General features: G+C 41.5%; 1 protein-coding gene across 1 annotated transcript in view; it reads left to right on the top strand.

Moving 5' to 3' along the window:
• JAZF1 (JAZF zinc finger 1) overlaps nt 1-25755 on the top strand; it is a 127272-nt gene that overhangs the window by 58487 nt on the left and 43030 nt on the right. The window contains exon 2 of the mRNA XM_079948092.1: nt 15007-15079. Coding sequence (XP_079804218.1) covers nt 15007-15079 — 73 coding nt within the window. The remainder of the gene's footprint in view (nt 1-15006; nt 15080-25755) is intronic.

The raw sequence follows: 25755 nt of genomic DNA, 5'->3' as shown, positions 1-25755 counted from the left end.
CCCAGAGATGGAATCAGAAAAAAGGTGTTCCTCACAGATCCCAAAAGCCCAGGTAGAACAGTACCAGGAGAATCACTCCTGCAGATAACTGGGTCCTAAGTTGTTCAGGTTTTTATGTGTTTTCACTAAAACTTTTAATTATCTTCCTGGAGAGGCTTGCCTGGAGCCAAGTCTTGTTTCTTCCGGTACCTGGTAAATACGTTTTTTATTTACTCAGGCTTTTAAACATCAGTGTGGTTTGTTTGTTTGTTTAGGATCTGACAATACTGCTGACCTTCTTTAGGCAGCTCTGCTGTTTTAGTTATTATTCTGCAATCATTGTTTTAACCATAGTGTCAACTGACACACTTTCCCCCACACCATGTCGATTTAATTAAAAGGGTACATCTTTTTAAAAAAATAAGCTTGTTGACTTTGTAGGCTCCCAGGGAACAAGGGAAAACCATTTACACATTCAAATGAGGGTTGTCACTCTGAATGATAAATGGCTAAAACTGCCAATCAATTCAAAGCAAAACAAAGTTTGCACTAACCATAACTGTGAATCCAGATAATGTTTGAGCACCCAAGCGCACTGCCAAATCATGATTTAGAGCTGCTGATCTTCTTTCATTTTTCCATATGCTCAGCAAACCATGATTTAGAGATACATGCCTGCTTTTGTTTTCTGTCTGCTCAGCACTCCTGTTTCTACTATGCAGCTGCCTCCAGAGGCAGAGCTTCTAATGAACACATGGGTTGTCAATTCAAGCATAACTCCATACACAGTTGGTGTAGATTCATTTCCAGCCATGGTTTCTGATTCTGTTTTGTTGATTTATTGAAAACCATGGAGTGGCTGAGCAGACAACAGGTCAAATCATAGTAACATCCCCTCCAGCATTTCTCTGATGAAAATAGGGACATCCCATTCCATAATGATAATTTTACTATTTATACCCCACACATCTTACTGGGTTGCCCCAGCTACTCTGGGCAGCTTCCAAGATATATAAAAACATAATAAAACATTAAAAAACTTCTCTATACAGGATTGCCTTCAGACGGCTCAGAAGTCAGATAACTCCATACCCTCCAACATTTTCCCAGTGAAAATAGGGACATCCTAAGGAAAAGTGGGACATTCCAGGATCAAATCAGAAACCGGGATGGCTTCTCTAAATCAGGGACATCTCTGGAAAATAAGGACACTTGGAGGGTCTGTAGTCACCATTGGTTTGGTATAATATCTAAATGGAACCTCTATGACAAAATAAAGTCTCTCTGTGTGTTTATCAGGTGAAGTGATTGAACTCTGATAATAGATTTTATTAATATATTCCACTGAAAGAGAAACTGAAATGTGTTGGCCCATTTAACAATTAATAACAATATTGTTGCTGATGAATGACCCGCTGTACTTTTTCACAGACAACATATGCTGATAGAGCACAACAAACATGGAATGTACTAATTCATTTCAGATGGTTTATATGCTCATGATGTCTTCAGGGTCATAGCCTCTTTCTTCTTAAAGTGAGAAAAGAATGTGGTTTAGAAATATGCCCAATATAGTTTTTGTTTTACCTAAAACAAAAAACAAAAGGGATGATGATGACTTTGAAGTGAATGCAACACTGCAAAAGTGAGTGTAATGTATAAATTCCTTCATTTTGCCCATCCCAAGGGATGTGAAATTGAAGGCAATAACACCCACTACTTAGGGCTCATCCATACTTTTGCTTCCCCTGCCACTTTCCCTGCCACTTTCCCCCTGGAAAACCTGCTGTTTACCACTGAATCAGAACAAACATCAATTGGTTTTTCTGCAGATTGACAGTTTGTTCTGATTCAGTTCTGATTGCCCAGGAAGCAGCAAGCTTTCCTGGGCAAAGCTGTGGGACCAGTGAAAAACTGCTCTGACCTGTACCTCAAAAGCACAGGGCAAGTGGAAAACTCCCATGTTTTCTAGGCGTGTGACAAGCATAAGTGTGGACGAGCCCTTACATGTCTCTAACAACCAGAACTTGCATCACTGCCTTTTCTCATGAAGGAGTCCTACAGTTCTTCTGTTTTTGCAAAGCACTGTAATTCGAAATTGCCTTGACGAAGGTTTTTGAATTGTTATCTTGGCAGTTGTCCTGGCTGCAATGTGGTGGCTTTAGTTGTATAAAGCTTTTGAAACTGTTTGTCTCTTGTTGTTGGATTTGTTTGTGTTTCTTTTAGGCCTATAAAATTGTACACATTGTTCCAGTCAAGCTTTGACCCAGGAACATAACGGTGTGTACTAGTGCAGTGGTTATTTTATATTATTGAAAAAAGCATTCTTTTCTAGTTCATTTTAGGATGCTGCTACAGTGCAGACCAACAAATGGTACTGCCCAGGGGCGTAGGAAGGGGGGCGGGGGGCGTTTCGCCCAGGGTGTCACCCTGAGGGGGAGTGACAAAATGGCTGCCAGCCAAGGGCTACACTCACTGTAGGGCGGCCGAGGGCGCGTGCCATTGTTATGAGCGCCACTCAAGTGCCGTCCGTATGGGCACCGCTCAAGGCCTTCCATTCGGCACTCGAGCGGCGCTGTCAGGCGATTTGCCCCGACCCTGTGGGCGGTTCACCCTGCCCCTCGACACGCCACACGGGGGGGCCAGAGAGCCTTACTTCACCACTGCTACTGCCTTACAATTTGAGGCAAAGCAGTTGCATTTCACCTAAAAGCTTCCTGAGCATATGATTTCAGCGAGAATTTCTGATACAGTCTTGCCCCAAAGCTATACGCTCAGGAATCTTTGGGGGAAATACAAACTTATTTGCTTCAAAAGCAGTTGCTTTAGTTGAAAGTGGAAATTCAGGAAGGAAATAAGCATGCTGCGCTTCTCCTTAACTTGATTTGCACGAATGATTCAGATGTTCAAGGAGGGATGTGGGGGGCAGTCTTTATCATGATATACCAAACAAGACAATAAAAGGAAACAGAACTGACATTGTAGAACCTTTAAGCAAGTGGTTCTCTCAACCGTGTCTTGCAGAGGACTGCAGCACTGCCCACGTGGGTGTAGAGAGAGAGCAAATCCCCATTTCTTTTCACAAAAGGGTGTCTTCTTTAAGCTTTAATGCCTAACGCTTTATCTCTGTGTCTGTTTTTGCTCTATAATGCAAATATATTTCCTAAGTGAGCATGTCAACTATCTTTTCACAACCAAAAGTCAGGAAATCTGCATCATGATAACACTTTTTGCAGCCTAAAACATGGCACAGATCTTTTTAAGTTCTCCTTGCTTTATAAATCACTAATGTAAATCAGTCTTTCATAATATAGTAACAGCAAAATTTGGCATGTGTGGGCATCTATCTTCCACATAGATTCTCTTTTTTATGTTATAAAAAAGCAGACCACAAGATGTCAGTATGGTATCAGCACTAGCTGATGCTTGTGGAAAAACAATGTGCTTAAGAACTGTTCTTTATTTATATTAAACTGGCTTTGGGCAGTGCTACAGCCCTTACTCTCTTTTTTGCCACCTTCCTTTGTCTCTCTTTCTGCCAGAACCCTCCTCTGCCAGCTGCTTTGTTCTCTCTCTCTCTCTCTCTCTCTCTCTCTCTCTCTCCCTCTCTCTCTCCCCCCCCCCCCCCACCAGGAGAGGGACAGAATGGGTCCTGAGCCCAGAAAGATTAGGCCCTAGGGCTACAAGTTACCTATCCATTTTGTATGGTACAACTGATCCATATGCCAGAGGAATGTCTTAGCAAATAATTTTTCACAGCCTGCCATACCACTTGCTCCTTCCCTGTTTCTCCCCTTCCTGCTGTTTTTCAGGCCCCCCAATCACTGTCAACCTGGAGGAGTAAACTTAAAAAGCTGTGTTTAGCTCTTTCTAGCATTGGGGGAAAGGCTACAATAGCATAATGACTGCAGGTGCTGCTTGCCTCCCCTAGTTTTAAAGGCATTGCGGTGTTGCCTGCATGCACCTCCTTTCAAAAGATGCATGTATTGCACTGATGTCACAGCTCTGCAATGCCCCACTTAGCTTACCAGTTTTCAAGCCACACCCCGATCTGGTCTACATATATAGTAAATTAAGTGGGCTGATTCCGTGGTGGTATAATGGTGCTCATCATTTCAGACTGCAGGTAGAGAGGGAGGGGATCACATTTTTTAAATTCACCTAGATAAATAGCACAGCAGGGAACAGGCTAGGATAGAACTTCTCTGTCTCTCAGAAACAATATAATTTACTTGCAATGTTACATGTATGCGGGAGAATTGCAAAATAGATTGAGATGGTACAGTCTTCTCTTATTGTCTCAGACTTCTACCTCCTGCTGAATGTGTATACTGTACCAGCCCCTTTACTTTTCCAGTCAAGATTGAAAGCACACAGGAGCCAGTTTAGCTGTAAGCCATGCTGGGAAACCCCTGGGTCTCCCTACTGGGCACCAGCAGAGGTGGCTGTATGCCTTTATCCTGAGGTTTTATTGTGAATAGCTTTCTCTGTAATACAGGTAATACAACTGTTGGGCTGCTCTAAAAGCGTATGACATTAATTTTGCGGTAGGTAAGTAGGTAGAATTATGCAGATAGGATGAAAAGAAATCCCGGGCCTTAATTTGCCTACCCATGGCCTAGAGTCATAAAGGGGGCAGGCTTTCCTTTTTAGAAAAAGTTCTTTTTAGCAACTGTTTCCTGTCTTCTTACATTTAAGGCCCATAGCGCTAAAACAGGAGTTTCCCAGATTCTGTCATTATTGACCTCTGTGTATGACAAGCGCCTCCCAATTGACAAAACCAAAACCGTCCCTGGAGGATCATCCAAATTAAAATAGAGATGAAACTTCTCCTGGGAGACCTTGTGGTTCCAAATTTGAGGAAGAGCATTGGGGGGCGGTCGGTTCAAAGTTGCCATTAAACTTCTTATCTGTTCATTTTTTATTATTTTTTACTGCTGCCAACAGTTTTGCCATGGTAATGCCGCACCTCAGGCAGGGTTAGTGGCCACATATTTTTATTTCCTGCAGCTTCCCTGGAAATGCAGTCATGATGATTGGTTCTCATGCGACACAGTACATCTCCTCTGAACAATGGTTGCCTTCATGCTTAGAAAGGGTCTGTGGGGCAACAGCTCTGACTATGTATCTGAGGCTGCACTGTTTGGCTTTAGGCCTGATATCAACACTCCAGGATGGACAACTGCTGAGGGAAACCTCTGTGAGCTGGAATATTGCATTATGAGGGTTCTAGCTCACGTGGAAAGGTTTTGTACTTGTGTGTGTTTCCATTCCTAACGTGTGGACATGGAGGCAGGCTAAGAGTTTGCACAGCCTTCAGGGCAGCACCTTTTACATGTAATGTTCACATGGCTCACACATGTGAACTGAATTATCTGAATTAAATATGTCATGTGCTTGTTTGGACAACACAATGTATGTAGTTCAGGTTCCAGTGAAATCCCATGCAATTTTCAAGATAGATGATAGATGATAGATAGATAGATAGATAGATAGATAGATAGATAGATAGATGATAGATAGATAGATAGATAGATGATAGATAGATAGACAGACAGACAGACAGACAGACAGACAGACAGACAGACAGACAGACATGGATAGATTCGAATCCCTGCGATGGGGTGATCTCCCGTTGCTTGGTCCCTGCTTCTACCAACCTAGCAGTTCGAAAGCACGCAGTTCAAGTAGATAAATAGGTACCACTCCGGCGGGAAGGTAAATGGTGTTTCCGTGTGCTGCTCTGGTTCGCCAGAAGCGGCTTAGTCATGCTGGCCACATAACCCTCGGCCAGTAAAGTGAGATGAGCGCCACAACCCCAGAGTCGTCCACGACTGGACCTAATGGTCAGGGGTCCCTTTATCTTTACCTTTTATGTATAATAATTCTTTATCTCATTCTCATGCATGGCCCCCTGTGCCTGTATTGGAGCAAGCCTAACTTTTACTTCATTTCTTTAAAGGCCTGGTGTGTTACAGTTTTTAAGAGAGTGAGCAATGAGCTAGGAGGCAACAGATGAAATCTCTCCTCAATCATGGTATTAGCCTTCTTTATAGAGCTGTTAGTATGGATGGCCAAAATCATGCATAAAACCATGCATAAAGTTCCCCGTGTTTTTCATTTTAATTAATGGAATGTAAATAGTGTGGACTCTCCTTCCTTGGAGGTTTTTAAGCAGAGGTTGGATAGACATCTGTCACGGATGCTTTAGGTCAGATTCCTGCATTGAAGGGGGTTGGACTAGATGACTCTCAGGGTCCCTTCCAACTCCATAATTCTACGATTCTTTGATTTTGTTGGTGCTCAAGATGCTTCAGATGTCTCACAGTAAACAGGAAAGGAAAGGAATTATTCTTTTATAAATGCATATGGGGATTTTGGCACTCTGTTTAATATGGAATGAATTGTTTCAGAAACATGGAATGAGTACCTGATCTTGCCAAGAACAACTGATAGGGGTGGCATGGGAGAGCAAACCTTTAGAGATTCTTAAATGAGTCATTTTAACCTGTATTTGTTTTTTCTTAAATTGTCCCTGTAGATTCAGGGTTCGTGGGGTTTTCCCATCTCAAATGTGTTTTTTTCATAATTGTTGAGGTCTCTAGTCTGCTGACTTGATTAATTGATGTTCTACCTGCAGAAGGTAGCCATTAATTATTGCCTAGGGTTGCATCAATAATTATGTTTTCCATATAAAAATTAACACAATAAGCAGAAAATTATCATTGCATGTGATATTGGACCTGCACTTCTAGACTGAGGATCATCAATAATAAAATAAGTGGCAGTTCTATGTCTCCAGAAGATTGCACACAATTAAATAGAAGATGTGATTCTGTGTTTTCTTTGGTGTACAAAGTTATTTGCAAAGCGTTGGCTGTGTATGTCTAAATCACATTTGAAGTCCACTTTCTCCCACAAAGAATTCTGGGTACATTAAATTGAGAATGTACATTCAAATACGATATGGCAAAAAAGAGAGAGAAAGTTGCCTTCATGTTTGAAAGACCAATTTAGTCTATCATATGCTGCCACATGTAAAGCGAAAGCAAACCAACAAGTATCTGACTTTGCTGATAAATGTTTGGGTCAGATCTTCTTCCTGCTCTGCCCTTGTTTGAACGCAGTGTTATTTATACATAAGAGATAGTGCTGAAAAGTTATGCATATTCTATCTCATTTTTCACTTTAATTGCCTACATGAAGTTTCTGTGAGAGCTTCAAAGGTCATTTTTTGTTGCATTGCTCGCATATGAGGAGCAAGATGGTCATGCAATTAGTTTTCTTATTTGTAATAAAAAAAATCTGATATTGAAAGCCCTTAAACAGTCATAAAATCCATAATATGACTCAATAAGCTTCCTCCAGTTCAGAGCAGTATAAAAATCATTGTTAAACAGGGAATATTGCTTTTTATCTTTTGTTTTGTTTGTTTGTTTTCATTATCTAGTTTGATATGTGGTTTTACAAGGAAAATATCCAGGGTTCTTATTAGTAGCATTTTCCTGTTAGCTTGCTTGCATGTTAGTTTTCTGATTAGGAAATACGGGGTTAGTCATATAGTTAAAACATGTAAATAAACAAAGCAGTTAGTGTGTGCAAAAATGTCTTCATTGTTTTGATGGTGGATGAAATTAATATTGAACCTATTTGGTTGATGAAATAAGCAATTAAAATAACTATAATCAATATGTTGTTGAGTCACCACTAATACACACACATACGCATATCTGCTCCACTCACAGAATGGGATGTTCTTGGCTCCTGCAAAGGGAAGGCCAGGCAGTTCTGGATTTATGACATACGTTTGTTGATGAGCATTTCCTCTTTACTGGATCTTGTGTGCCCTGATGTTGCTGAATCCCCTCCTAGCAAAGTCACTGAGTGCATGCTTGCCCACATTTTTGTGGTGAAAGTGGCAGGTGAATCAGAGGTGTGCAGCAAAGCCTGAAAATCTGCTGATGTGTTTGTTTGTTTCTGCCATTTATATACCACCAGATTGTACAAATAACCTCAAAGAGATTTAGAAAAAGAATGAAATAACAATATTATTTGTAAAAATGAGGAACACTGAATATGTAGCGGGTTATCCTCCCTGCCCCCAAGCAGATACATACATAGAGTATTTTACTCCTGAATCAGGTTGTGCAATCACTTCAATATACACCTCAGTTTAAGGTGATTAGTGAATAATTTGACTTTAAATTATATTTTCTTACTTTTTTGGCCTCACTACGATCATAGGAATGATGTGTTCATGTGTACTTCCAGTTTGGGTATTTACTTTCTATGCAGACAAGCCATTTAATCCCAAAGACATGCTCATCTGGCAGCACTGTTTTCAGTATTGTTGCTTTCTACTAGATTTATCCATAAAAGACTGCAACAGTCTTTGCAACCAGGTTAAACTACAGATAATCCTACTTGCGGGTCACATGTTGGAAGGCAGCAATCCAGCCACAGGTGTGTGCCAACAAGTGATGCTTGAGCAACTTTACCGTTTGTGTGAATTCCAATATGAACTGACCTCATTCACACCACCAGGACTAACAAGAATGTAGCTCCTTTGGATTTCCCACTGCTCCAAATTTTGCAATACAGTTCTCATCTCAAAAAAGTTGGGTAATGCGTTTTAAAATGCATATAGGTAAAGGTAAAGGTACCCCTGCCCGTACGGGCCAGTCTTGACAGACTCTGGGGTTGTGCGCCCATCTCACTTAAGAGGCCAGGGGCCAGCGCTGTCCGGAGACACTTCCGGGTCACGTGGCCAGCGTGACATCGCTGCTCTGGCAAGCCAGAGCCAGAGCCGCACACGGAAACGCCGTTTACCTTCCCGCTGGAAAGCGGTCCCTATTTATCTACTTGCACCCGGAGGTGCTTTCGAACTGCTAGGTTGGCAGGCGCTGGGACCGAGCAGCGGGAGCGCACCCCGCCGCAGGGATTCGAACCGCCGACCTTTCAATCGGCAAGCCCTAGGCGCTGAGGCTTTAACCCACAGCGCCACCTGCGTCCCACTAAAATGCATATATTTAGACACAAAAAAATGCCGAGAAGCACACATTTGAAATGTGGATTTTTTTGCGGGTTTCAATATCAAATGTGCATCTTAATGTTGAATGATACAGACTTGTGAGGGGACACATGCAAAAAGTGACATGGACCAGGAATAGACTTGTCCATCCAACCCTAGTGTCAGCCACCCCCTCCGTGGTTTCTTATCCCCATCGTGGGACTACAGATGCCTGTAAACAGGCTTGTGCATGCGCATTCCTAATTGCACACACCTTGGATGTTAGTCTTCTGCATGCAGGGAGTGTTTAATAAGGGGAAGCGTTTGGAGATGCAGCCCTCCCCTCGTATTCTGAGGTATAGTAGTTCAGTGCCATGTGCTGCTTTTGAATGTGTAGATCAGCTTCCCCTGAACATTCTTTTCCCAGGGCAATATATCTGCTCCCGTTTTTTAGTAGCTGTTCCCCACTTTGTTATTATGATTATGATTAGCATTATTATTAGAGGATTTATACATTGTTTACGTGTTTGCTGCTCTGGGCTCCTTTGTGATGGAGAATCAGATAAAAATATTATAACAACAACAACAACAACAACAACAACAACAACAACAACAGTATGCCTTTTAGGGCATGGTCTCTGGAATTTCATTTCATTTGGCTGCACAGCAAAGCCCGAAAATCTGCTGATGTTTTTGTTTGTTTGTTTATGCCAATTATATACCACCTGATTGTACAAATAACCTCAAAGCAATTTACAAAAAGAATGAAATAACAAGATTATTTGCAAAAACATTTTTTTAAAAGTATATTAATGTGTGTTTGTCACTCAGATATGATCGCTTCTAAATGTTCAGTGAAGTGCAAGCTTAAAAGTCCAAATAAACAAACAATTTCAGTTCCTCTTGTTTTTAAAAAGGGAAAGGAAACTTAAACAACAACAACCTGGTGCTATGGGACACTGGCAGACGGATCTCTTGGTTGGTTTACTGCATAATCTTTATAGCTGCCTAGTACAAAGCGGTAGGTTCCTGTTCTGTTTGCCGTTGAGCATTGAAGCCTTGTTTGAGGGGTGGTGCGAAGGGGAGCACACAGAATGTAAAGTTCTTAATTGTGCAACAGGAGCCATAAAATAATGAGGCATTAGTACCACACACTAACTCAGGAAGCAAGTGGGTTAAGGTGATGCTTGGTACATGACCAACAACTGATCTGTTCAGAATAAATGACAGCTGTAGCTGTTTTACGTGCACCAGTCTGTGGTAGCTGCATTAAGGCTGTTCCTCCCCCTCTCTCGCCCACCCCACAAAGGACCAACAGAGTTGAAAAGCGGCTTCATAGCGAAGGATTTTCATGAAACATTTGTCATCTGCAGATACATTTAAGTCCCTGTGGGTATCCCATGTGAAACTGTTTAGACTACTTTCAGTTAATTTTACTACCCAGCTAATGCTTAAAGAAAAGTTGAAAGCCTCGACTTGGCATTTTTATATGCCTGTTTTGGTCTATCTTGCTAAGCTAGCCCGTATCTGTTTGGAGAGCACTTCCAATCACTGGCCTGCTCCCTCCGTGGAGATAACTTATTGCAACGCACAGAAATCGAGATTGGGAACAGAGCTGGCTGAAGAGCATATCTGGAGGAGGAGGAAAAATTAGTGAAAGGAATTTCATGGATAAGGGAGGCTGGGGAGAAAGGGTGATAGGTGTGAATGAACAACCACAGGGGAAAGAACACAGGTGGGTATGTGGGCCTGAAGAGGGAAAGCAGGCAATAAAGGGAAGAGGAGGTGTGTACTTGGCATTCTGGCCAGCCATCTGCTTTGGAGGTGGTAGAGGTGGGCAGGATGTAAGCAAAGATATTGAAAAAAGAAAAGCCAAGAAAAGCTCTTAAAGTGGCAACTGCTGGTAATTTTTCATGGAGGTCACTTGCCTTTAAATCCCCAAAGCCTTGTTATCTCTGATGAACAGGGCTAAGCAAGGTACCAATAATGTTGAGCTATGTCTAGACACACTGGTACACTGATTATGTAAGAAGCTGAGTTTGTGCATGTTAGAGGAGCTGTGTTTTCTTTTGGTCAAAATCTGGATGCATCTGGAAATGCATCAAGCAATTTCAAGGGTTTGATGACGTTTACTAACAAAGTGATCATTTTGCTCAAGGTTGGTTATCGGCTCCGTTGCTTGAACCTCTGTTGGAAATCTCTCCTCCCACAAAGGCATGACATTAAGATAGTTGCAGATTCTATACGATCTATAAACTGGGGGGGGGGGAGGGGGATTCCCAAAGTAATTCCGAATAATTTTCAGTTTGAAATTTCCACTGTTATATTTATAACCTGTCCTTTTTGCAAGGTCTTTGTAAAAGGTAAAGGGACCCCTGACCATTAGGTCCAGTCGTGACTGACTCTGGGGTTGCGCGCTCATCTCGCTCTATAGGCCAAGGGAGCCGGCGTTTGTCCACAGACAGTTTCCGCGTCATGTGGCCAGCATGACTAAGCCGCTTCTGGCGAACCAGAGCAGCACATGGAAACACCATTTACCTTCCCGCCGGAGCGGTACCTATTTATCTACTTGCACTTTGACATGCTTTCAAACTGCTAGGTTGGCAGTTTGAAGGTCTTTGAGGCAGGTATTAACCTTCATAAAAACAAACTTCCTGTTGGTGGTGGTGTTTTTTAAAAAGAAAAAAAAGATATGCCCGTATGATATTTGAAATATTTTATTGAAATTTACCTGGCACAACAGGTTATAGAGTAAATTTGTAGACAATTATGTGCAAACATGTACAAAAGACCAGTCCAGACATAGACTGATCCATCCATTGGCTGGCATGCTTACTTCCAAGTAGTTCCATTGATGAAATGGTCTGGCTTACTATTTAGGTCACCACATTCTAATGACAAACTGGTAGCAAACCAGAGCCTCTCTGACCCCTTGCCTGTCAAAAGAAGGCAATATAGGACTAATGGTCAGACTTGGTATAGTATAGCATCATACACTCAAATATTCAGTTCTGCTTTGCCTTAATGTAGCAAAATGAGGAGATTATTACACTGGTTTGGTTTTTATTGCAATATTTACCTGTTCAGACTGGAAAATCAATTCTGGAGGGAATTAATTTTCCTCTTTGTTTCTCCTTTTCAAATAGAAATATGCCAGTAGCGTGTATTTTAGTGTCTATGCACGCACACACAATTTTTGCTTTGAATTTCTGATTGATAGCTTCAGAAAATAATCTGTACAGACAGGACGGAGCTTGAGAAAAATCAGGACGAGCATTGGCAGGAAATAGAAAAGTCTAAATTGGTGCTTGGGGTGTGTGCTTTGGTTTTGTTTTGTTTTAAAATGAACATATAAAATGCCTCAACAAACTGAAAAAGCATTGCTAATTAAAGGGGCTTCCCCTCCTAATGTTTTCAGGTAGGCCAGAATTATCTTTGCAGCAACCTAGCTGTTGTGTTTGAAATAGAATGTGCTCCTGCAGCTAAAGCAGAATGCTACTCTTTGCTAGCAAGGCAGATGTGCAGCCCTGCCCCTTTTGTCAGTGAAAACCCTGGACACTCCTTAACTGCGGTTAGATTACACAAGCTTTTATTTGTGTTTTGGTAGTGTTTCCCTATTCTTCAGGACTTTGTCATCCTACACCTTTAACGTATGTTCACAACATTCCACATACATTTCCCTTACATGATTTCAAGCAAGGTAGCAGCAGTGATAGTGTGAGTGGAGAAATCTGCCATTGACCCAACACTAGGATGCTTCTGTATAGTTCAAGAAGATGTGCTACTTGTGCAGTGATTTGTAGAAGTGGGCCGTAAGAAAAGTAATCGTGGCAAATCCTGGCTAGACGATGTTACTACAGTGGTACCTCGGGTTAAGAACTTAATTCGTTCTGGAGGTCCGTTCTTAACCTGAAACTGTTCTTAACCTGAGGTACCACTATAGCTAATGGGGCCTCCTGCCACCGCCGCGCGATTTCTGTTCTCATCCTGAGGTAAAGTTCTTAACCTGAGGTACTACTTCCAGGTTAGCGGAGTCTGTAATCTGAAGTGTCTGTAACCTGAAGCGTCTGTAACCCGAGCTACCACTGTACTTGATGATTTTGTAGCTGGTTGACTGGCCAAAGCCAAAGAGTTCCCGCCCGCATCACCCTGGAGTATGTTGGAGTTATGTTGTCAGCAATAGGTTGATGACACACAGCTCTACTTCTCTTATACATCTGCAAGTGCGGCAGTGGATGTGCTGGATTGTTGTCTTGTCTCTGCAATGGACTGGATGAGAGCCAACAAAGTGAAGCTCCATCCAGATAAGAATGAGGCACTGTTAGTGGTTCCCTAGACTGGGTGGTTCAGAAACTTCAGCTGGTGCAGAATTCGGTGGCAAGGTTGCTCACTGGGGCAAGGAGCATGTAATGTCAATCCTGGCCCAGCTGCACTGGCTGCCAATTAGTTTCCAGGCTCAGTTCAGGTTTTGACCTATAAAGCCTTAAACAGCTTAGGATCACAGCACTTCAAGGAATGCTTCTCCCCTTACAAACAGACCCAGACCCTGTAATTATCATCTGAGTTCCTACTTCATGTGCTCCCCTTTATAAAAGGTTCGGAGGGTGGCAACAAGAAAATTGGCTTTTTCTGCATTGGATCCCCATTTGTCGAATGCACTCCTCAGGGAGGCTCTCTTGGCCCCTTCATTACATGTCATTTAGTTGCCTGGCAAAAACTTTCTCTTTAGCCAGGCTTTTGGCTGATTAAACAATTGATTGCCTTATTAATGTGTTTGTAGAAAAGGAGTTATTGGTTTTGGAGGCGGGCGTTATGCATTTACTATACTCGTTCTGTATTTTTATGTTGTAAACCTCCCTGTGATCTTCAGATAGGGTTGCCATATGTCTGGAATTTTCTGGACACAGCCAGAATATGACAGTCGGAAACAGTGTCTGGACACAAATCCCTGCAATGTCAGGGAAAATCCGGGCGTATGGCAACCTAGCTCAACAAATTTGCCAAAAAAACTTTTGTGTCTGGATTTACTTTTGAAGTATGGCAACCCTACTTCAGATGAAGGGCAATATACAAAGTTAATTAATAATGATAACAACAATAATAATAATCCTGGACAAGTGGGGTGTGACAGGGGTCTGTCCTGGGCCTGGTATTATTCAGCATCTTTTGGCTTGTATTAAAACATAGAGGGGGTTTTAATCAAATTTGCAGCTATCAAACTGGGAGGGGTACGCAATACTTCAGATGATAAAATCAGGTTTCAAGATGGCTTTAACAGATTGGAGAACTAGGCCAAAATGGTTATTCTGCTTGTATCCCCACAAAACTTTTTTTTTTTTAATGTGGTTAAAGTGTAACAGTTGTTCATAATATTGTTAAACAATTTCCCTCACTTTTAAAATTTAGGTAAAAAATCATGCCTAGTTAAAAATGTTGGGTACGAATTTATGACACACCAAGGGGATTCTGCATTCTTAGAACAGAATTTTATTATAACGTGTTTTAAGAGCCAGCTGTACACTAGGTTACAATAAAGAGTATTTCAGGAGCAATTCCACCATTGGTGGCCTATCCATTTGCTTCACATGCATTACACTATTAATTCACAACACTTTATGGTGCCCATAATCTTGCACAACATTTAGCTGGCCCAAAAAACATTATATACTAAATGGCATTCTTTCATGTCATCCATGGAAGGGCAGTTCTCAACAGATGCCATTGCACCTAAATAAAGAACCAGATTGTTTCCTTAACTCTTGTTTTATGTTTATTTACTTGGGTGTACATTATCAGATGGCTATTTTCTCTGTTTCTATATCATGTCCTTTTTGTTTTCCATTTTTGTGATTTAATCCAATTATGATTTGAACTAATAAAAAAATCAATCTTTTTTTTTAAAAAAATGGTATTCCAGTATGTCTGTTATTTCAGAATGAAAAAATAATCTGTCCTGTATGTGATTTGAAGAATCCTAATTCAATCAAGCCCTCTTAATCATATATATTTTGTTACAGATACAGACCCACGTGTATTGGAGAAGCAAGAACTACAACAGCCAACTTATGTTGCTCTCAGTTACATTAATAGGTAAGCTGCTTTTATATATAAATATGAGCCTATGTGGCTTTGAATAAAGAGTGGTTTTCTACAGCATCTAATCAATTAAAGGCTATGGATCTGTTGCAGTGAATTTCTAATGCAATCACAAGGGAATGCGGACAATATTGCACACTTCTGGAAACATTCACTATTGTAGAGTTAAACTAGTAGATATTAACAGTGATCTTTAGGCATTCCCTGCTCCTTTCTGGAATGGCTATTTGATGGACGTAGTTCCCACTTAGAGAACTGTTGATGTTACTCTACTTAAATAAGCGGAGTTTAGAAATATTTTCAGGAGCATTTGTACCCATTGCAGATATTTTGGTGAGCTTGAGATGAACTGTAAAAATACTACTAATGGTTTTACGGCTGCTCAACTTCTCAAAGTGTTATACTTGAAGCTCGTCCAAACTTTGAACTAAATATGGTGGTGATGTTTGTTTTTATATCACTTTTAAGCAAAAGATACATTAAAAGAACCAGTATGTTCCCAACCACCACCATCCAAGAGATTCCCGAAACAGTTTCATCATAGGAACAAAGAGCCCTGCTGAATCAGACCAAGCGTCAATGTAGTTGAGAATCTTGCTTTGCAACTGTGGCTAGTCAGATGCCACCAGGAAACCTACAAACAAAGCAATGAAGCAGGAGTGGCTAAGCAATGGCTCTGCTGATGTGGCTGAAGTTCAGCTCCCATCAGCACCAGCCAGTATAGTTTGTATCCAGTGATTAATTCCTGCCCAGCACAAGATGCTTTCTGAGCAGTGCCAACCATCTTTGGGAATGTGCTTGCATGGGGAAATGTAGTGTATAGATTCAGGCAGTCACAGATAGACTTGGCAACAGTTTCTTCTGCTGCTGAAGTCACTTTTCCAGTGACTATGATTGCGAGAAATGCTGCCTATTCTATACATTATTGCCCACTGCATGCAATTCCATAGGCTGGATACATTTTCATAGGTTGGGTGAAGTGCACTTTTCTTTTGTAAAAGGCGTATTCTGCTCACAGAACAGATGTTTCTGACCTTACATGAGAGCACTGAGCTCCATGGTTAGCCATGTTGTAAGCTTTTTAAAGTTAAAAGTCATGAATGAATTTATTATTTCAGTCACAGACCAGTTCCAGCTCACATACAAAAACACAACAGGGATATATTTAAATTTGCAGTTTGGTATAACAGGGGCAGTACAGATATAGCAGCAATTAAAATATATAAATTAGATCTTACTCACTAAAATATAACCTGAAGTTGTCATTTAAAACCTTAATCATGATGATATCACAGCTTGTTCCCTAAGTTTTATGGCAATCGCGCAGAATTTCGCCACCTTTAATGTGATCTCTGGATCTTTATCTAAAAGTCATAAAATCATGGAGTTGTAGAGTTGGAAGGGACCGCAAGGGTCATCTACTCCAACCCCCTGCAATGCAGGAATCTTTTGCCCAATGTGGGGCTAGGGCCCATGCCTCTGAGATTAAGAGTCTCATGTTCTACTGACTGATCTATCCATCATGAACCAGGATACCTTAAAAAAAAAATACATTGCATGAGAAAAATGAACTTAAATGTAAAGGGCTTTGCCCAGCAGCTTATGCAACTTCTGGCAGTTACATGGGCAGTATAGAAACATAATCAATAAAATAAATAACAGAAGCATGAAAATGGCCAAAGAGCATATTCATTGTGTGAATGCTTTTGCAAGCATTTGTGACACAATTGTTTTCCTTCCACTTATTTTATTTTCTTACTCATATATCCCACCTTTCTTCTGTCATGGAATCCAAGGCAGTGTTCAGGTGGTTCCTAGGCAGCCACCCAGTCAGGCACTGGCCAGGCCCAGAACTGCTTAGCTTCCAGCCATACAGCAGGGTTAGTTATGTTTCCTTGTATCCAGCCCAATAGCTTTAGGACTGCATTCCTGGTAATGGTTGAGACCAGTGGCATAGCGTGGGTTGCCAGTGCCCAGGGCATGCAGAGGGTGGGTGGGGGTGGGTGGGAGGAAAACAGACAGAATATGTGCATTCAACTGCCAAACAGTGTCTGCCTCACCCAGGAGATCGCAGCTACAGGGATAAGGAAAGAAGAGTTGTTTCATCGTGTGAACAGGTCACTTCCTGGTTCTCATGGAGAAATCATTTTCAGTGAAACCCAGCAAAAGAAGTGCGCAGCTCTATTGAGACAGCCCTAGACATTGAAATTTTGTGCCCCTAACAATTTTTCACCCAGGGCAACCACCCCTGTAACTTTTGAGAGAGAAAAATAAATCAGTGAAGCCTTCTCCCTGACATGCTATCTTCTTGTGTGCTTTAGAAACAGATAGGCCAGGAAATATTCAAGTGTGAATCCTCCTCTCTCACAACCTGAAGTCGTGCAATTCGGAACATGCATTGCTGCTTGATTTCTTCTGAAGGGCCCTAAGGATGCAATCATATATACACTTTATCTTGGAGCAAGACACATTCAGCTTCAATGAGCCTTCCTTCTGGCTAAACATGCGTACGATTGCATTCTAAATTAGGTTTCCTGTCATATGTCTATATTGACAAGAGTAGTTTGTAATTGGGAATTCCAGTTTTTAAATGTTTGGTTCATTGCATAGTGTTAGTAGTTTTCATCTTGCCATCTTTCCTGCTATAAAATCCAATGTGTTCCCACTTTTCTCAAAGAAAGGATGGTATCTTGTGTTCTCTTTACTTAATGCACTGTTATTGCTTACAGTTCAGGGAAGGGCTTCCAGTAGCTGCTGGATTGAATATTTGTGACAAAGCACAGAAACAGCTGGTTCAAAGTAACACGTCACTTGGCAGATAATATTATTTTTTTGTCTGATCTTATTTTTTTATATGTTGGCAGTGACCAACTGGAATCATGTGTTTTTATTCTTGTAGTCATATATTTACACCCTTCCCTCAGACTTGGTTTAGAGAAAGAACAAGACAAACTTCAGATGGTAATTCAAACAATGTGCACAGAAATGAATTTATTTATGAACAAGGGAATGAATGGCTTGTGGTTATTTTTTGTAAAAGGAATAATACTATTGGGATGTTTTTTTGAAGGGGAGGCAAGTTGCAAGAACCAAATAATTCATTCAAAATGTTAATACGTTTGACTTGATGAGATGAAAAGATTATTTTTTACCTCTATAAAATGAAAAGTTGTGAATAAACTTTTAAGATGGAAAGCATACCAAGCGTGTTCTAAACCTAAGATTTAGTTCTTTCTCTGAGATGGCAAACTGCGTCTGAGCATTATGATCTGAGATTGCAGGTGATGGTTTGCATTATAGCATACTCATCCATTTGAAAATATTTAAAAATCCATGAACGTAGAAAGCTAGCAAGTCAAGGAGAAGACTAGGCTAGAACTGACAACTAAGTTTCTATGGGGATTTTTTGGTGATGGTGATAGCGAGTCCCTGCATGAACTCAGAAGTGGGAGAGTCAAAACACAGGCTTACCAACTCAATGAGAACTAGTCTTAACAAATGTGAACAACAACAAAACGTAGCATGGGGTGCTCCTGTTCATAGAGCCAGCCAGCTCCGCCCACAACAGTCAGTCAGCATTGTGTGTCAGCTGAGCATGCTCAGTCCCCATCGGTCTATTTCTGGGGGGTTTGTCCCCTTAGTTCCCGCCCAAATGGTGGTGTTTCGTTTCTTTAGTACTTATTGCAAACTTCAGGGTTCCCTAAGCCTACTGATACCGGCTTTTCGTGCAGGTATAGTGCTGTTTTGTCTGCATAAGGATCCATACTTGAGAAATGAGTTTGTAATTGGTGTATGCCTGTATGGGATTGATCCATAATTTTTCCTTGAGAAAGTACAGTGTCATTCTGAGAACTGATCATTTTGCATGTGACATTAAACACACACACACTTCTTAGTCTTTTGTGTGATACTCATTCAATACGTAAACGTCTAATGTGTAAACATGTGTTTAATATGTGGTGCTGAGGTATAAAGCCACATAATGCAGCAACCTTGCTTAAAACTAAGCAGGTCTGGATCTAATCAGTATCTTGAAGGGAGACAGTCTGGGAGTCTTATGTACACAGCCTTGAGTTCCATGATGGAAGAAAGGTGAGAGACACATGTAATTGGCTGACTGTAATGATTCCAAGCCATCTGCATTGTATTTTCACATTATAAGCCTACTGAAGCCTTATTTGGACTGCAATCCTAAATAGACGGAGGGATTGAAGGCAGTTCCGCTCCCATACCCAGCACCCTCACTGGCTTGAGCCAGCAAGGTGGAAATGAGGGCAGACGAACACTTTTGCATTCCTGCACCCATTTCCTAGTTTAACCTCCCCCCCATTTTTGTATGTTTTCCCATGCAATGTGATATAATGGGAGAGATTTAGACACACTCCTGAGAGTGATTAAATTTCTCCCTGCTTTAGGGGCACTTCGAAGCATTGGAACGGTGTTCAGTTATTGGAACCAAAAAGCTCCCTGGACTTTCCCCATTCTGCCCCCTCCCCTAAATCCTTCTTTTTGGCCCACCAATATAGACACTAACATTGATATCTAACATTGGCTGGTCCAGCCCATCAGTGGCTTTAGAAGCAGCAGAAAATGGGGGTACAATATAGGGTCTCCCTCTCAGACTGGATATCGGATAGAGATATCCCATCTATCCCATGTCCCCTGGGGGTGCCCTCCTACTGGCCATAGGATTGCATTCTTACATGAGTAAATGACATTAAGGCTTACTCGCTTTAACTAACATCTGTATATACACATAGCCCTGAATTTCAGTAGATACAAAAGTGCAAAATGCCTTTTCAAATGCTGCTTTTTTGATTTCCCCATCAATAACAAAAACTTTGCAGTGGAAATGACTTCCAGTTTCATGTCTGGCCTTTTGCAAACTCAGCTGTTTTAGATAACCAGGGTAAGGTTTAAATAACCAAAGGCCTGTTGCCTATACCGAACATGTACATTGTTAGACGTCCGCCCAATTCTGTTTAAAATGTAAAGTTATGATTAAAAGCTCTGCAGTATGAATGGAACTGATTGTCTTTGGCACACAGGTAATAAAATGTTTGGATTTGTTGGTTCCATGAACTTGCTGTGTATCAGGGGAAAGGGTATTTATAGTCCTGAGCATATGGTACATATAAATGGGACTAAAATTAGGCCGTATAAACTTCAAAAATAATAATCTGAGTAAATATCAGAGTGCATTTGTGGCCTTTCTTCATTTTTCATGTATTGCACGCCTTCATTTTTACCAGTATGGAAGGGGTGTTAGTGGACCCCTTAAATTGTTATCCATTCTCCGTGTGTGTTTGTTTACAATTTTTGTGGGATTTGTGGGTTTAAAGTCTCATTGACTGTGATACTTTAGTCCAGATGGTTTTGGCTTTATATAATTTACTTCTTGAATGTGTGGTCTTCTAGTTGGGAAAGCCCTGGTGTGGTACGTGGGGTGAAAGTTGCATTGCCAACAAATCTTTGTTACACTTTGGGTGGCAAATGTGAGTATTCATGATGCTTTGCTAATGTTTCACATTGCTGACAAAGCAGAGAGGATCTACACGCTTGGTGTAGGTCCTGAGCAGCAATAACGATTACCAAATGATGTTAAATGTTAAGGAAATGTGATATTTACTCTTCCTTTAAAAAGTCATGTCTCCATATTGCAAAACCCATCACTCCAGAAACATAATGCATATTCATACTTGATACCAATAGCTCCAGCCAAAGTGAAGGAAACCCTCAGTTACTGGTGGTTCATTCTGTCTTGGAAGGTATTGTAGACCCCTCCGCTGTTTGTGTTAGCGGCAAATGGACAGCAGGCTTCTGGAAGATTAAAGTTATGACAGGAGATGAGAGGCCATCTTGTGCTGACATCTGACATAGTTTGGAAGAGATAAGAAGAGATCATGGTTGCTTATATTTATAGATTATGCTACCAGTACAAGCTGCACAGTCTCAGAATATTATTCACCAAACTGATGGGTTGATGCTCAGTTTCTGTCAAACATGTTTCAAGCACAACATGGGTTTGCAGGAAGGGTTACGGTGGTCTCTCTCCCCCCGCCCCCCCAATGTTTGGATACTAATGGAAATGTAAAACTCATTTGGGTTGCTCCTGCTGACCCCCACTCTTCGCACATTCAAAGGTTCCATTTGAAAAGACCCTATGCACACACAGATGTGTGTTCTGATACCCTTGAGCCTATACGTGTACATGTGTTCACTTTTGGGCTCCTTGCAAATGAATTCAGGGAGAAAAGCAGCAACTTAATGGTAGAACAAAGACTTTACATGCAAAAGATTTATTGTTCAGCCTCCTTATCTCAAGGTATAGCTGGGAAAGACCCCTGTCTGAAACTCTGGACAGCTTGGGCAGTCATTGGGTCTGACTCAGTATTGTGGTAGAAATTCAGAGGTGTTTTCTGGCTTCCCATTAGAATAGACACAGCTTTTTAAAAAAATAAAATTACTATTTATATATTTTAGGTGTGTGTGTGTGTGTGTGTGTGTGTGTGTGTGTGTGTTTAAACTACAGTTGAGGCCCACAGCTGTTAGGCTGCTGAACGGAAAATAATATAGTGCAACTGACTTTCAGGGTTGGTGTGTCGTGCGACAAGCACACAGAGGGCAATGAGATTGAGTGTTTGTGGGAGGGAGAAGGAGGCTCGGTTAATTTCATTGTACACAGGTTGTACATTGACAACAAAGGTATTATTACTGTCTAACTACAGTCTCCCATAAACTGTCAAGCAAGCTTTATGCTTGTAGTGGAGAAAATACAGAACTCTAGACTGGGGTCACTGTACAATGGCTGCAGTCTGTTGCATGTTTGCCCATGCTTAATCCTCAGTAGGGTTTGTGACAATAACTGTGCGTTGTATTTGCAGTTAGTCTATATGAGGGGAAATCCGATTGTTTGTTTGAACAATACAGTCAGAAATTATTAGTGTCACAATGAAGAAGAGAAGAAGAGGAGTTTGGATTTGATATCCCGCTTTATCACTACCCGAAGGAGTCTCAAAGCGGCTAACATTCTCCTTTCCCTTCCTCCCCCACAACAAACACTCTGTGAGGTGAGTGAGGCTGAGAGACTTCAGAGAAGTGTGACTAGCCCAAGGTCACCCAGCAGCTGCATGTGGAGTAGCGGAGACACAAACCCAGTTCCCCAGATTACGAATCTACCGCTCTTAACCACTACACCACACTGGCTCTCAATGTTCCTGAAAGTCTCATTAATGACAATTTGGACAGAGTTACATAAGCACTGGCAGTATTTGGCGATTACTCTCCAAATCTATTTGACTTTGAATATATGGCTATGAGTATTACTTGTAATCAATTGCTTAGGATAAAGGCAACTTTGCACACCATGACTAAAGAAGAGCCATGCTATGTAATTCTCAGTTCCAAAATCTTTTCCGTTTGTGTCTCAAGCGGTTGGAATTCATCGCTCTTACTGTGTTACAAGTCTGTTGGGACTTTTAAAAGTGCTTATTCAGATTTTACTGTTTTGGACCTACAAGAGCTTGTTGCGTTAACTTGTAGCTTGGAAAGAAATGAAAGAATTTTACAGTATTTTTAAAATAACTGCCTAGTAAATTATTGCAATAAAAGATCAAATTTTCTCAGTATCATCTTTTCAAAGCAAAGGGTGGCATCCAGCTAAGTCTTACTCAGAGAAGACCCATTTAAATGACTGGAGATGACTGAGTTAGGTGCATTAATTTCAGTGTGTCTACTTTAAGTAAAACTTGATTGAATACCACCCAAAATCATCAGGTTGGTATGCAGGAGGACATGGAAATCAGGTTTCAGTTGAGCTTAAATGGAAGAATAGCTATATGTGCTTGTTTCTGTTTTTTAAAAACACTTAGATCTGTTCCCAACAAATCTGAGGGTCAGCAAATAACCCCAAATTCCATAAAACACTGTTGCTATTCTTTTGCTTAACTGGCTAGCAGTGGAGATTTGAGTTACAGCAAAAAGAGTGTTGGGGAAACCCAGCCAGATGGGTGGGGTAAAAATAATATATTATTATTATTATTATTATTAGGAAAGGATGTGTCCCCCACTCTCTTATTTCCACTGGCCTTATGTGCTATTATGTAGCGTGCCAGGAGGAAAGGTTTGATGTGGTTTTCTGAAGTACTACTATAGTGGCAGAATAACCCCTGGGGAAATTACACATCCACCACACTGGGGCAGCTTTCTTCCTTTGTGTTCCCACCCCTGCTAGCCAGTAAATGAATGCTATTTTAGCGTTGGGGACCATTGAAGAGGGTTTGTTGGGATGGAACAACAGGTGTATGTATGTGAAGGAGTTCTTCTCCAGCTCAGATTAAGAATCTGAGAATTTGTAAAGCTTGCCTCTCTTTTGAGGTTTTTTCCCCAAGCCCAGTTTGGGAGAAGTTTGGTGGCATCCATTATGAATATATGGAGCTGCCAACTCTTCTGCCCATGCAGAACCCCTGTACATAAACAGACAGGAAAGCAAGCAGCTTTTCCAATAGTTGCGTGTTGGGTATGTCTTTGTCGGTTTCATTGCTGTTTTTATTCCCTGAGGGAACATAAGAAGAGTCCAACTGGATCACGCCAAAGGCCTGTTCTCATAGGCATCTGGTTGCAAGCTTCTAAGTGTGACAGTACTCTCCCCACTTGTGAAGGTCTGCTTGGTTGATTGTGGAGAGCCAAGAAAAACATGGAAATAGACATGAACCACGGTCAACATGGCTTGGGTACTGTGAGTTCACATCACTAACTCCATCACTTCATGGAGACTAGATTTTACCATTCCACTGCTCTGCCTCATGTTGTGGTGAATCTTGCTTTTTCTTTTTTATATTATCTCTAGATGCACAACCCCACCCTTTAAAAATTATATGTAGGATCCCTTGCCACATGCACCTTTGCTATTTTGAATTCCTCCTTTTCTTATCCCTTTTATATATCACTGCTGCAATGCTGGCATTCAGTTACAAATAATTTTTCCCCCATTCCACTTTTACCAATACATACAGTGACTGGGTTTAGACATAGAACAGATCAGGAGACATATTTAAAAGTAAAATGAATGCATGTTAATTTATTAAAGCTTAATTATATAACAGGAGTTTTTGCGGTAAAATGCAAAATAACGCCATGTGCGATATTTGTTTTAAGATTGGTACTGTTACTTTACAATAAAGTAATACACTTGCCTTATCTAAACCAATAGCCAGTTGTTCTTAAGCTCTCCTCCCACAGTTAACTCACTGGATGCAGAACTTGAAGAATCCTGAAGTGTTCACCCCAGTTAATTTACAGGCTTCACTGAGGTCTGTACCCAAAACATTGTTGTTTTTCTAAGAGAATAATCACGAACTGACAATCTGATCTCGGCTCCCCTTGAGGACCGCTGCTGGAGTCTTTTTTTCTCCCTGCAAACCTCAGCTTTACCCTCTGATCATTTCAGCTCTTAATGTCCTGGTTTCTTCTTGAACAGCTGCCTGCTGTCATAAGGATCGCTCAGCCCTTCTCTGGCTTGTGACTGCTTCTTCAGCTCTTACCTACACCCTTTTCTGCATCTCGTTCTCAGTCCCTCTACGACCATCTCCCCCAAAATGCTGTCCCTGCCCTTTTATTCTCTTCAGTCAGAACTCTCTAACCAATCACAAGGTGTTTCCCCCACTGAAAATTAGGCATCCCATTGGACCCTAACCAAGGACCAATGAGCTTAAAAAGGAATGTCCGCTAAAGGACCTATCACTGCTTGACCTTTGGGATTCTACTGATTCATATAAAATCTGAGTTCTACAGCCAACTGTTGTAATGGGAAACCTGACAAGATAATAGCCCACTCTTTAGTAACTGTACCAGCCCAGTTATTTCTTGGGAAACTGCCAACTGAAATAATCCCTTTGCCCTGTACCTTCCTGGATTCAGCTGGGGCTAAACTGCCAGTCTTTTTCTTCTTATTCATTTAACCATTTACAAACGAAGACGTTTTTCATACTTGAACAGCATCTTTACATTTAAACTTCTCTCATAATGTTACAGTTACTTCACAGACACCCATTAGGGGTTGGTGAAACTGCTGCTAGTCAGATGCTCTTCTCCTTCTTTCGCCTAGTTTCTCTGTGGTGATGTCCCTGTTGTCCGCATTTAGTGTAAGGTTAATAAGACAATATTCAGATTTCCCATATAAGGAGTTGAATGTGTAGTGTGTGGTTATTTTTACCTTAAATATTGAGGGTTGTTTTGCTGTTTTTTACTTTGTTTACATTGTGGTTTTAGGTGGTATTGTGCTGGTCCAGGGGGGAGGTTACCGTGGGGCGAGGTCCAGGACCTGAGTTGAGGGTCGGCAGACGGTCCTCCTCGGGCGAAGCGGGGTCCACAGAGGGAAGCCGGGCAAGGACAGGAACTCTGGGGGAAACAGGACTGGATGCTGGCCGAAACAGCTCATCGACGACGTTGCTCCCGCAACCTGGGACCGGGCTGACTGGCCTTTATCTTCTCTGAGGCCAGGGGTGGTCCCGGCCCCCAGGAGACCCGCCTCTCCTGGCCTTAAGGCGAGCACTCCTCCTGGGAGAAACCAGTTCCCTTCGCCTCTCTGCCCTGAGCCTCTGCAGTTCAGGAGAGGCTGAAGGGTTACTGGGCCCAGGGGGAGACTCACCTGTAGGCACTGAGTCCTCAAC

Source organism: Podarcis cretensis (genome assembly GCF_951804945.1).
Source record: "Podarcis cretensis genome assembly, chromosome: 12".
Taxonomy (NCBI): Eukaryota; Metazoa; Chordata; class Lepidosauria; order Squamata; family Lacertidae; genus Podarcis; species Podarcis cretensis.
Note: the sequence above shows the minus strand (reverse complement) of the source record. Positions and strands in the feature narration are given on the sequence as shown.